Below are 14,171 nucleotides of genomic sequence, written 5' to 3'. Positions count from 1 at the left end.
GATGTTAGCAATCACACGGCGTATGGAGTTCTTACACAGGAGTGGGCGGGAGCCAGGAAACCGGTGGGGTATGTTTCAAAATTATTAGATCCTGTTAGCCGAGGATGGCCCACATGTTTACAGGCAATTGTGGCCGTGGCTTTGATGGTAGAAGAGGCAAAGAAAGTAACCTTTGGTGCCCCCTTGGTAGTCTATACCCCTCACAATGTTAGGAGTATATTGCAACAGAATGCAGATAAATGGCTTACTGACTCCAGGCTATTGAAATATGAGGCAATTTTGATAAATTCCCCCGAGCTAGAACTCCGTACTGCTGCAGCTCGAAACCCCGCCCAGTTTCTGTTCGGGGGGGGATCTGAGAAATGTAGTCACAATTGCTCCAAGGTAGTGGAATTACAAACCAAAATAAGACCAGACTTAGAGGAAGAGGAACTTAACAAGGGTGAGAAATGGTTTGTAGATGGATCTGCACAGGTGGTAGATGGGAAAAGGAAAACTGGATATGCCATAATAGATGGGAAGACGGGAAAAGTAATCGAGTCCGGACCATTAAGTGCCGACTAGTCTGCCCAAGCCTGTGAAGTTTTTGCAATGTTACAGGCATTAAAAAGGCTAAATGGGAAAAAGGGTACCATCTTCACGGACTCCAAATATTCCTATGGGATAATACACACTTTTGGGAAAATTTGGGAAGAGAGAGGTCTGATCAGCACCCGGGGGAAAGGATTAGTACATAGTGAACTAATCCAAGTCCTAGAGGCTGTTCGAGGGCCAAAAGCAATTGCAGTGGTGCATGTAAAGGGACATCAATCCGGGATGCAATTTAGGACCCGTGGAAACAATTTAGCCGACCAAGAGGCGAAACGGGCAGCCCTTCTTGCAATAAAAACCTTGGAGATGAAGGAAAATACCCATAAGGAATACCCATGCCAATTGTCTGAGGGTGAAATCAAAGAATACAAACAGGCGGGAGCGAAACAGGAGGGAGAAAAATGGAAATTACCTGATGGCAGGGAATTATTATCAAAGGAATATACCCAGAAAATTCTAAATAGATTGCATGCTCAAACTCATTGGGGAGCCCAAGCATTGGCTGAACATTTCCTAAAATTCTTTGGTTGTAAAGGGATATATGAAATGGCAAAACAAGAGGTATTAGGATGTGTCACATGCCAAAGGGTAAACAGAACCAGGTCTAAACAGAATCCTTGGGGAGGTCGGCCGTTGGCATACCGCCCCTTTGGCAGGGTGCAGGTAGACTATACCGAACTCCCAAAGGTGGGAAGATATAGGTATCTATTGGTAATAACAGACCAATTAACTCGTTGGGTAGAAGCCTTTCCCAGTTCCAGGGCAACCGCGCAAGTAGTTGCCAAAGTAATCTTGGAAGAAATTGTTCCCCGGTATGGGATTATAGATCATATTGATTCAGACCAGGGAACACACTTTACTTCAAAAATCATAAAGCATTTGGCTAGCACTCTGGGAATACGATGGGATTACCACACCCCCTGGCACCCCCAAAGTTCGGGAAGGGTTGAAAGAATGAACCAAACTATAAAAGCCCAATTAGCAAAGTTAATGCTTGAAACAAAAATGTCCTGGGTAAAATGCTTACCATTAGCTTTATTAAATATAAGGACAATGCTGAGCTCCAACGGTGGACTATCTCCATTTGAAATGTTATATGGCATGCCATATGAACACGGAATGCCAGTGGGTCACCCTTGATTGCAAGATTCCCAAATCCAGCCCTATTTGATAGCCATACATAAAAATTTACTAGCATTAAGAAAGAAAGGCATTGTGGGATTGCATTTTATGGAAATGGTTTGTTCTAGCTCACCCTTGGAAAATGTATGGTTTATCCCAAGTCTGTACCCTCCCTGCAGTATCCTGTATCTGTAACCTCATTGGCTGGAGAATGTTACCGCGCCCCTTTGAACCTCTGTGATAAGAATGCTAAGGCAGAAGGCTCTGCCCCTCTTGCCCCTCTACCCCTGGAGGCCTCCTGATGCTCCCTTTCCCTCTCCTCCCTTCCCCCCCCCTTCCCTTCCCCTCTCCCTCAGTGAATAAACCCTCACCTCATCAGCACCCCACCGGCATCTGAGTCTCCTTGCCTACCAGCGCGGGAACACCACGACCCCAAAAGACCCCGGGGGTCTCTGGGGGGCACTCCCCGGGGACCCCCCATAAATTTAAACAACAACAGATGACGCACAAACGTCGGGAAACAGCACCAGCGACCCTGAGACAAGATGGACCATGGTAACTCCGTTTCGGTGCCGTCTCCAGTGGAGCGGCCGTTCTGGGCCATCGCGGCCCGGGGCGGCCCCTCCCCCACCGCGCAGAGACCTCGTGAGCCACCACGCGGCTGTCCCACCACCGCCGACCAGCCCGGCGCAGGCCCGGGTCCCGGCCCCTTGGGGCCCCGGCCCGCCTCGGCGCTGCGCGGGCTGCGCAGCCCCGCTGGGTGGCGCGGCCCGGGCGGCACGGCTCCGCCACGGCGAGGCTCCGGCGTGAGCCCCGGCGCGGCGGGACCGCTGCTGCGGCGCGTGGCTGCGGCGCGGCCCTGGCCCGCCTCGGCTCGGCGGCGCAGGCTGCGTGGCAGCGGCGCGGCACCCTCCGGCCCTGGCGGCGGAGCGGCCCCGGCCCGGCACGGCCCTGGCGGCGGAGCGGCCCCGGCCCGGCACGGCCCTGGCGGCGGAGCGGCCCCGGCCCGGCGCGGCCCCGGCGCGGGGCAGTCCCGGCGTGAGCAGACATGTGGTCCCGGCCCCGCCGCAGCGCGCGCGGGCCCCAGCACCAGGAGAAGCCGCGCGGAGAACAGGCGCCCCTCCCCCCGCCCGGCAACAGCGGCGAAGCAGCCAACACCCCTGGACAGCAGCGAAAGGAACTCAGCCAGACGGCCATCAGAGAAGGAAAAAGCAGTCTTCAGTTGTGCCCAAGCCCCGCACCTTCCAAAACTCGGTTTTGTAAATTGTGTAACCTCCTTCCTTACCCTTACCCCCTCCTCCCCTCGCTGCTCCTTCTCCCTAACCCCCTTTCCCTTAACAAACCCCCGAGAGTTAACCCCTTCCTGCTAAACCCGGCACGGCACAGCTAACACCACGTGCTGCGCTGTGACCGCATGGCCACCATGGCCACGTGCTCTCAGTCCCATCTTCCGCTTTCCAAGTCCCACAAGGTAAACGCTAAGAAACCAAACCCCAAAGCTAAAGTGAATTTGTAATACCAGTTTTGCAGCCTTGTATAATTGTTAATGCTACTTTGATTCCCTTTCCCTGTTTTTCTGCCCCTGTCCCTTGCTGTTCTGGCCAAACAGCAGGGTGTCCCAAACCCCTCCATTTCCTTCCCATCCCCATGAAGTAGTTTTTACAATCATGCCTTTCTAGCTTTTGTGTGTGTTCATATTGCAGATTCCACTGTTTTCTAATTTAGAAAGCAGAGGCCTTTTCAGGTCACAAGTGTGGATCCAAGGGAAGCAGTTTTTAGATTGTCTTCTTGTAAAGCGCGAATCAGTAGTAGACTACTGAATTGATAATGCTTTTTGGGTTTATACTGTCCTCAGTTAGTTCTGAGGGTGATTGATAACCTGATAGAGTGTCTGAGAAAGTATTTGACAGTTTTTGTAGTTTTTTTTCTTTTGTTTTTCTTTTGATGACCTATAACTGGGGGTCTTTTGTTAGGTCTCTGACACTTCTGGTGCAAGTATGGACAAAAAAAATCCCCAATGGGTACATATGGACAAATGTAAACAATTGCATGCAGAGTGTGGGTCCTTTGGTTGAACCAGTTGGAAAGTGAAAGGAGTGATTTGGCTCAGATCCTTGGGTGAGAATCTGAGGCCGTGTGTGGAGCCCGGGGAACTCCATGTGTTTTCCTGTCCCTAGAGTGGGAGCAGAGGTCAGCGCCTCAGCCTAAGCTGGGGGCTGTGGTAGTCTGAAAAGCCAGTTGGAAAAGGCTAGACACTATTAGGCCAGTCACGCTGAAAAGGCTCAAACAAATTTGTTAACTTGTTTCAAATCTTGCAATATAAACTCACATAACCCGTCTACTGCAATTACAAGGTCAGATCAACTGTTCACCGTATAACATAATCCTTACTGCAATTGTATTTGGTTTCATGCTGCAAAACTGTAATTACTGTTTCATTTTTTAAATTGTTAATTGTCATATGTCATATTTCTTTTCTCACATTTTAAAGAAAAAATGGGTGACTTGTGGGATTGCATTTTATGGAAATGGTTTGTTCTAGCTCACCCTTGGAAAATGTATGGTTTATCCCAAGTCTGTACCCTCCCTGCAGTATCCTGTATCTGTAACCTCATTGGCTGGAGAATGTTACCGCGCCCCTTTGAACCTCTGTGATAAGAATGCTAAGGCAGAAGGCTCTGCCCCTCTTGCCCCTCTACCCCTGGAGGCCTCCTGATGCTCCCTTTCCCTCTCCTCCCTTCCCCCCCCCTTCCCTTCCCCTCTCCCTCAGTGAATAAACCCTCACCTCATCAGCACCCCACCGGCATCTGAGTCTCCTTGCCTGCCAGCGCGGGAACACCACGACCCCAAAAGACCCCGGGGGTCTCCGGGGGGCACTCCCCGGGGACCCCCCATAAATTTAAACAACAACAAGGCATCATCCTACAAAGTACTCCTTTAGGATTTGCTATCCATAAGGTACAACCTGGAGATAAAGTGTTAATAAAAGCCTGGAAGGAAGCATCATTAACCCCTCATTGGGAGGGACCTTTTCTTCTTCTCTTAACCACAGACACAACTATAAGAACAGCTGAGAAAGGGTGGACTCACGCTTCCAGAATCAAGAGAGTGGAAACCCCTAAGGAAAACACCGAGTGGAAAGTAATTTCTTCCCCGGGAGATCTGAGGGTCCGTCTACATCGAGGACGTAACCACCCGGAGGAACTCGGAGCTACGACTTGAAAAGAAGACCAGAAGGAGGATCTTTGTCTCAACCTTAAAACCCAGAAGGGGGCGGGTAACATTAAGAAAAACATTTTTGACCTTGTGATCGGTGGATAAATGGGAGTCAATTGGCTATCACTTAAAATATGGCGGGCGGGGGTGGAAAAAAACTGAAAATCCAGAAACTGAAATTTTGGGTCTAAAAGGCTCCTGACCGTGACATAATAGCTAAAGCTGTCTAAGGGAAACCGCCTAGTATAAGGCAAAAACCAGAAAGAGGATCGGAGCAACCTTTACCTGCTGTTGAGAAGAGAAAAAATGGACCTCGCCATTGGATGCAACCCAATGGGCGCTGGCATAAACAGAGGGACTGGTCTGTGGATCACTCTAATGGTAATAAGCCTAACAATAAGCCCTATAAAGGGCCGGAATAACAAAACTGAACTCAGCCCGAGGTTCCCCAATATAGACAAACCTGAAGCTAACATTCGGTCCACCTTGGAGCACCCTCAAAAGGGAAATTTGGACCCAGGGATAAAATTGGATAAAATGGATTTTGACCGAAAAACCCCACCTAAAGATCAAGGGTCACAAATGCCCTCTTCCTCCTCAGCAGTCTCACTAAATGGAGCCTCCGTGGAGAGTTTAACATCATGCAGTTCAGTCCTCATAAGGGAAACGAGGACAAAGACCCACGAATTTCTAACTAATATGCAGATGGAAATGGAAAAGATAAAAATAATAATGGGATTGGTGAGGGATAACCCCTGGAAAAATCAAAAAGTCGAAATCTGGTCTGAAATTGAACTTTGGGTAAAATCACAATCAGAAAGGATAAATTGCCTTCTAAGGGGGGAAGGAGAAAACATGCCAAGCAAACGAGATAATTTATCCTCAGGGAATTCAAGGTGGGGATGGATAATAAAAGGAGGGGCAGGAATAATAGGACTAGGGGCCCTGGGAATACTATTAGTTTGGACTTTGACAAACCTCAGGCTAACCCTAAGATATGTGAGCCCCTTATTATGGGTGACAAAAGTAGTAAGGATCATTAGAATTATGAATATAAAAAAAACAAAGAAAAAGAGCCTCTTTGGCTCTATCAAAGTTTGAAGTACATTTAAGGAAAAAGCCTACTATTAATAGGGGTGGTGCAAACACGAATTAAATAGTTAATAAAAGAAGAGAAATAGGGGAATTGTGAAAAATGTGAAATGATTAATTCATGTTCTTATGGTAAATTGGAAAACTATAAAATTGTATAAATTTGTATTAGGTAAAAGTCTATTTTTAGGAGACCTTGCAGCAGATGGTGAAACTAATTTATTAATAAACCAAATTATTTTAATTGGAATATAGTATTGGCATTTATAACATTAATAAAGATCGAATTACAGAATTTCGATAAACCCACCAACAGCGGAGATACTTGACAGTCTTTTTCCCGGGAAAATGCCAAGGGTGAACCGTGAGATACAGAGCCTGGCAGTCTGCTATCTCCCCTATGGTTCACAAATTTGCCCGGTTCTGGGGCTTAGTTTTTATACACTTTATTCTGCCCTCGGCAATATTTCCCCATATTTCTCATTGTTTCCCGGCTAGCTATTCAAATTCAAGGGTTTCTCCGACCAGGCTGGAAAGAGTTATTTTCTCAGTTCATATGTTAATGTCCAATTTCTATAGATCCTTATGGCTGATGAATGGTCGAGATATGGATGATGATCCTTGATGATCTGTGAGGGTGTCTTGATGGGTCTCCTCCCAGTGCTCGAGGATGCTGCCGGTTTCCCGTAAACCTATTGTCTCTTTCTGAATGTTTCTCGGGTGGCGCCTGCCTTTTCAACATTTGGTTTAGCCAAATGTTACAAGGTGTCCTGAAACTTACATTTTCATATAACACACACAGATATACAGTTTTATAGTTTTCAATAATATTTCATTAACAATAAGAACATGAATTAATCATTTCACATTTTTCACACTTTGCATTAATGCTCCAAACCTATAGAGGGGTAGATAATTCAGTATTCTCATCACTTATTTTCTTTTTTGATTTTATGATGTCACCAGCTGCCAATCTCTAGGAAAAGAATCAAGGGAGAACTACTTTGCTTTAGGTATGGATGCGCCACAATTTCTTAGAAATCAAAGGGGCAACAAGTTGATTATGCTGGTAAAAGTTGCCAGTCAGTTCACTGGAGATATTACAAAAATGACCACAAAAAATCTTCAAAGCGGGTACTTGAATTCTGCTTTTTAGAAGCTGCTTCTGCAGCCATGCTTTGCAGGCACCAGTAACTGCAGATCCAAGTAGCCTGGGGATAAGTCAGCTGCATTCATTCTCCCTGCTCCAATGGAGATTGAGCATAAAGAGTAGCTTGAACAGCAAGAAATAAATGGCAACAGAAAGACTCAAATTCTGATCAGGTGGTTGTATCCTGTTCAATTACATATGGATTCCAAGTAACTCTATATAAAAGGCTTGCTTCCCCTACATGTTATCTTCCATTACAGCCACAAGCAGGAAGCATCCTTAAGCACATTTTAGGAATACAACCTGATGCAAGAACACAGACATTTTGCTGCCTTCCTCCTACCTGAGCCACGCCAATAGCCCTCTACACTTGTTGCCATGTTGGTATGAATCTTAAATACTTTTCCCTTATAAAAACCTCAGTACTAGAAACCTGTGTTTTTCATCCTGGAGCTTAGCTACTTCCAAGAGCAGATTATGAAAGTTACAAAACCACTGAAAATTCATTTCAGGCTTGTGTTTCAAGGTATTTTTACAGTCTAATGGAGACCCAAGTCAGCACAACTATGGCAAATTCCAAATCCTTTTCCTAACAGCTTTAGACTGGAGGCAAGGTGAAAAAGAGAAAAGAATAAGAACCCTGTCCCCTTCCTCAACCTGAATGAGTTGTTTGTTATGAAACATGTCTTTAACATGCCCTAAGCAAAAGGCTTATAAGGGGCAAGGAATGTAAAACAACTCTGCAGGAATGCAACATTTTCCTGACCTTATAATTCCTATATAATACACAATCTCTGGGTTAAGATCCTCTCCTGCAGTTAAAATTTTACACTTTAAAACTTTTCCTAAGGTGTAGTTTATTTTAAGGTTATGATTTCATATTTAAATGTATCTCCACCAGGCTAATTTACAAGCTTAGTAGGAGTATTGTGTGGCATGGCAGCAACAGCAGCTTTTCCACATGCAAGTGGGTACATGAGAAACAAGGTGTTGCAAAATCTAGGCTCTGGAAAATACAACAGCTCACTAGCAAGTGCAAGGATTACTGACCCTCTGGGAGCAAAGCAGGAGATCCATGTAAGCCCAGTCAGAGCAGTGAGCAAAGGCAGCCCTGAACACACTTTGCAGAGGCTACAATTTCAAGATCCCAAAAACTTCACCGGCCACCACGCAGCTGATCAGCTGTTAGCAGTTTTACCTTTCCTGCTGGGTGGAAAGGATTCCTACCAGAAACGGAGTCTAAATTAAAAATACTACCAGCCTTCAGTCAACTCCAGACAGCCAGAGAAACCAGACAGTGGCTACAGCTGCTTTACTGTGCCCATTTAAAATGGATGTAGAATTGAGGGAGAGGTGCCTCAGATATGTCTCCCCAGTACTTCAAATGCTTGGCTCTCTAGAGGTTTTTTAAGCAAACCCAAATGATCCAGTGACTGCAAAGGGGTTCAACCTAACCCAACCCCAATCTTTGAAAACATCATAAAGCCAGTGCAAGAAGTGTGTGCACGCGCGCAAGAGAAATGGAAAGTTGGGGGAAAAACTGCTGCCTTAAACATCACATCTCATCTCCTGACATCCATCCCAGCCATCATCTCTTAGAAAGAAGCAGGAGGTGATCCAGTTTTCTGAGACAAATGGATTACAAACACCTATGTTCAAAAGCAACAGGCTGCATTAGGAAATGATAAATAAAAGGCAAAATGATTTTAGAGAAATCAAGAGAGACAAGCTAACCTTACTACCCTGGCAGATAAGCAGTCAGATGTCCTGTTTGCCATAATTAATAAGGGAACTTCACGTCACTTAAACCACAGTGCTGACTTCAGTGATCCTTCCCCTTTTGGCAAGGAGGGATCAAAGGGACTGAAGCAGAAGCTATCAGACTCCCCAATGGTTTAGAGGCTCCATAAACTATGTAAATACAAAGCAGAGGTAAGGGACATAAAAAGTACATGCTAACTCCATTTCTCTTTTGAAAAGCAAAATTATATGCATAACTACTTGTTTCTGCTCAATAAAATGCTCATTCAGAGACCATAAAACTGAAACACAAAACCAGCAACAAAAAAAATACCAACCTGAGAAGGTCTGAAAAAAACCTCATCGTTCTCGCTTTCTTTGCTATAAAAAAAAACAACAAACAAAAACAAACCAACATATTACAAACACGAAACCAGACTTGTTTTGTAACAAAAACAAGCAGGACTTCCACACACAAAGGTTTTTACATTCTTGCTACTCCTGCACACTCACTAATTCACACAGTAACTGAAGGGACTCTCTGGGCTGCAGCACTTCAAGCTGCTAAACTATGCATTTTTGCTTCCTCTCAGGAGCTATTTGAGAACAGTAATGTCATTTAATTCCAGTGCCCTTAATTCAAACCAATACAATTATCCCAAGAAATGTAACTGTTGAGACAAATTGTCATCTCAGGTGAGCAGAGTGAGGCTGTACAGCTCTCACAAAAGAATGAAGCACAAGGGAAAGGGCTGGATTCCCAACCCAGAGGCCAGGTAAGACAGACCCTGCATGCCCATGTGGAGCAGGCTGGTTCAGGTGCTCCACAGCTGATTTCTTTTCAAGTCTGCACCATCAGCACCTTCAGTGACATTCCTATCAGGCTGGGAAAAGAGCATTAGTGGTGTGTGCTGAAGGGCAAAGCCCACACAACACACAAAGTGCCTCCATGAAGTTCTGCTTGGAAGTTAACATGGTGGGTAATCTGTTCTGCGGCATACGTCACACCCACAGCCTGGGTGGGAGATCTCTCAGGCTACAACCACAGGGAAAGGAAAACATATATATACATAAAATAAAATTAAAATCACCTTTCTTCAGATAAAATTTCCATGTCATCAGGTCCTGTTCTGTCTATAGGCTTGGATGAGTTAAAGCTTTCCATATTCTGCAATACAGTAAATATGAAAGCAGTAAGATATATATGAGAAACAGGATCAAGCTGCAGGCCATTAAACAGATGAAATACAGAAATATCCAACAGGATTTCTAGGAAAAAGGTAACACACACTACTGCCCACTGCACAACAAACCCCACACTTTATTGCCCATAAACTGCAAGAAAATCCAACTGCTCACTGCTTTGTCTCTTTCATCAGATGACCTCAAAACGTTAGAACAGAGTAATGCTGCATGGTACCCTGCCAGCTCCCGTTTTACAGACTGATAGACAGCCTAGGCTGGGGAGCAATCCTTTGGTGTGTGCAACTCCTGTAAGAGCAGGCTGCAAAACCCACAGCAACCTCTCAGCAGAACTCCTTATGTTCATGTTAGAAAACCCTCCACTTCTCAGCCAAACCCTTCCTTAGCTTCTTAAACAGGCATAAGAATGCAAAGAAACTGCACAGATGTCATGCTGGGATAATATGAATGCAGGGCAAGCAATCCAGCTGGTTGATCTCTTGCTCTGAGATTTGTCTACCATTAAGAACATTAACACTGTTGAGTACTGTGAGGACAAGCCATGTGGCCACTTCAAGCACATGTCCAGGAGGCTTTCTACCCTGGGTTTTGGGCAAGTCCCTCTTAAACAGGAGGAAGTGGGTTCCTGCCCTGGAAACTACGTGCACAGACTTCTTGTGGCAGTCACAGCCCTCTCTCACCTGCTACACCTCCAGCCACATATGGTGACACAGGTCAGTCATTCCAGCCTTGCCTAATTTGATTCTTCAAGTCCTACTGATACCTGGCTACCATGTCCCTAAAATGTGGTTACAAGCTTTTAATGCTTTGTGGTTGGATTGCTTGGGAGTCTAAGTGGAACTGACAGTTTCTCCACCACCTACTTGTGCTTTTGAGGCAGATGCAATCAGACAGCTAAGAGGAAAGCTTCCACACACCGTCCTACATACTCTTTTAGGCTTTGAAAAAAAGGAATGCTCAGAAAAGGGTGCTTAAGGAGAGACAATATCACAAACTTATTTACATGACAAAGGCCTATTAGTAAATGCTAAGGTGCATGTTATGTTATACTCCAAGTAGGTAGTCTAATTGGGGTTATTATTTGATGTGCAAAGGTGTAGCCAAAAGAAAGCTAAACCATCACACATCCTTCTGGCAGTCTTTGAAATGCAAGTATGTAATAAACATACTCATTAAAACTTAAAAAGCAGCTTCTGCTCTTCCAAAACAATAGCACCATGCTCTCTGCAAGATGTTTCATAAGGATACTTGCAGTTGATCATCCCATTCTGACATTTCCTATAGCACAACAAGCAAGAACCACACTGCTGGTCATCTTGCTCAAAGTACTTTTCATAGAAGATTAGTTCATTTTACATTCCTTTCAGCCTTTGCCCTTCAAGAGATCAAAAAATGAGGGACAGGGTTAAAGTCCAGTGGACACAGCTAAGTTTGAGGACATTTCTTCTGGGCACATTTGAAGACTTTATGAATGTTTTTCAGGTCCACAGCAGAAGTGGACACTTCCGTTAGTACTTCCTTTCCTAAATCCTAAGAAAAATCCTCATTTACATCGAAACTGCTTGAAACTCCACAGGCACAGAGAAAAGGTGCTGAAAAGATCATAAGCACTAGACCTTAGCCTGTCTTAAAGTGCATTGCTACAAGCAAAGACAGAAGTGTGAATGTGTCTGTCTCACTCTGCTTTCATGAAGTATCACATGAGAAGATTGTGGATACTGAGCACTAAATTTAAGTTACTAAATTGAGCATGGTGTACAATTTTTGGCATCTTGCCTTCTTTTGATCATAAAAGCAAATTTGCCTCTCTAGAATCTCTGCAGAGGGTAAGAACATCAGATCATTGCAATTTTGTGATCTAAACAAAATTAATCCAAACACAAGGTCACATTAAGAACTTGCTTTCAGCAGGCTCTAAAACTTAATCAAGTATCACTGAAGGAAATGGCTATAGCTCAGGACAGTGTTTTCACACAGCTCTTGCTGTTCCTGTTAACCGTGCAATGCATGCTTGGTGCAGGCACAGCGCTTCTGCCGCTGCACACAGACCCTGTACTGAAGCACAGTGCGGTTTCTCAGCTGCTGACACTCCAGTCAGTGTTTGCTCTGGCTCAGAGGGAAGGAGGGTGAACCAGTTTTATTCTATAGCTTGTAGAAGTAAGCAAACTGTCCTCTACTGTGAAGGTCACAAGAATATGCTGTAAAAGTTCTACAGTATTCTGGATTTTTACAATGTTAAAGTCATTGATGTTTTCAGTAAAAGGTAGATAGAGGGATCACCTTTTGGACCAACACACTTCAAAGTGCTTTCCAAATTGCAAGCACCAAAGTAAAACACAGGCTTTAGGGAAAAGGCATAAAACATCTTTGCCATCTCATTATCAAATAGTCACCTGAAATCTAGTTTCAGAACTTAGCAGGAATATGAAAATAAACTTGACCTGAACATGAAAACCTACATCTAAGGTTCCAAACTCCTTGCAAGGCTTTTGAAAGACTGGGAAAAAGACCTGTATCCTTTTATGCTTTCCAAAATGCTTCACCGAATTCAAAAGAAAAAAGCAAAAAGTTGTAGAAAGAGAAAATGACTACACATGGAGTATCATAGCAGAAATATGGCTTCTCAGTTGCCTCATCTCAGGGGTTACAGTGTGGGATCCAGTGTTTCCCATAGTCCAAAATAAGCACTGAGGCCTGTACTGCAGGCAAAAATGGCTACCTAAAGAAACCAAATGTGCACTGAAATAAGAGGTTTTCCCATCCTAGTAACAAACATCAAATAGTGCAGTGTGCTGGCTTACCACAGGACTGTCCTGGTTGTCATTAAGCTCTGAGAGCTTGGTGCTGGATTTCTGCCGTTTAGATTTATTCCTTTCACTAAGGTATCCAGAGCTTGTGTCTTGTAATTTTTCTACATCTTGAGCAGCTAGAATACAATCTTCAAGACTGCTGAATCCAGAGGGAATGTTTTCCTTGTTGACAACTTCCCTAAAAAGAAAAGGGACATTACAGCAAGAGGTTGTTTAAAACACTCTCTTGCTATATTTATGGTAGCAATAGAGAACTACATCATACTGACTGGTGCAGTTCTGGCAACATCATCTATTCCGCATGAAACCATCTCGGGTTCTTCACAATGCAGCCAAAACCACACACTGTGCAATGCTAAATCCCACTGAGGAGTGAAAGCCAAGTGTATGTACCTCAGGTGAGAAAGCTGTGAGGATCCATGTTTGGGATTTGATTCACTTGCCACTAAACCCAACACACAGAAGCCTTCACATGAAAGCTGGACTAGTCACCAGCTGCCTGTGGAATTTTTATAGAGTATGAAGCATATTTTCCTTTGAGACACGTGCTTTTAATTTAGAAAAGTGATTCACAGCTGCAGTCCAGGGATCTCTTTTGGTGCATGACACTGCATAATTGGTCCTCTTACTCGTAACTCTCAAATGCAAGAGCAGGACTGTGGTGCTTCAGCCAAATGCTTGATTTCTATTTGGGAATTACACAAAACATAAAAGGGAATGTATCTCTGCAATGATAACACAACTGCTAGGACAGAGGACTGTTTTGCTATGTTGGGAAGAGAATGGGACAGTCAGCCCTAAGTCATCACGTGATGTACTCGCTGGGACTCTCTGGGCTTGCAGGGTTTGTGCATGTTTACCAGAAGCCTGACATATGGATTATCTTGCCCTGTTGGATCCTTCAGTAGGCAGCTTTCCATTTACCACTTGTTAAGTAGTCTTCCCTCTACTTTGCCCAGCAGTGAAGATGCACATACACATCACTACACCATGGGAATAGGAGAAACACAAGGTGTCTCATTACCCTGCCAGAGTCTAAAAGGCAGCTTGCTTACACTTGTCACTGAAACTGGAACATTTGATAATTCTGTATGGCTGTCTTACACAGTGCTGTGCAACTCCAAAGCCTGCTTTCATGAACAGCATGAGAATTCATCTAGACTTGACTGGTGTGATAAGAAACCAGTTACTCTGCAGTATCTGGACAGCGTCAGCATGGCAAGTATTCAGAACAAAAACGAAACTAG

At 44.6% G+C, this 14,171-nt stretch overlaps 1 protein-coding gene across 7 annotated transcripts in view; it reads right to left on the bottom strand.

Moving 5' to 3' along the window:
- The window catches only part of LOC134563408 (protein FAM13A-like), a 116,011-nt gene that overhangs the window by 71,438 nt on the left and 30,402 nt on the right, over nt 1–14,171 (bottom strand). For all 7 annotated transcript variants that reach the window (XR_010083363.1, XM_063421317.1, XM_063421316.1 and 4 more), the window contains 3 exons: nt 12,916–13,102; nt 10,003–10,079; nt 9,250–9,292 (listed from right to left, as the gene is read on the bottom strand). Coding sequence is in view for 6 of the 7 variants with exons in the window: in XM_063421317.1 (XP_063277387.1) it covers nt 9,250–9,292; nt 10,003–10,079; nt 12,916–13,102 (307 nt within the window). In the remaining variant the exon portion in view is untranslated. The remainder of the gene's footprint in view (nt 1–9,249; nt 9,293–10,002; nt 10,080–12,915; nt 13,103–14,171) is intronic.

This window comes from Prinia subflava, chromosome W (genome assembly GCF_021018805.1).
Source record: "Prinia subflava isolate CZ2003 ecotype Zambia chromosome W, Cam_Psub_1.2, whole genome shotgun sequence".
Lineage (NCBI taxonomy): Eukaryota > Metazoa > Chordata > Aves > Passeriformes > Cisticolidae > Prinia > Prinia subflava.
This window is presented reverse-complemented; position numbering and strand designations above follow the sequence as displayed.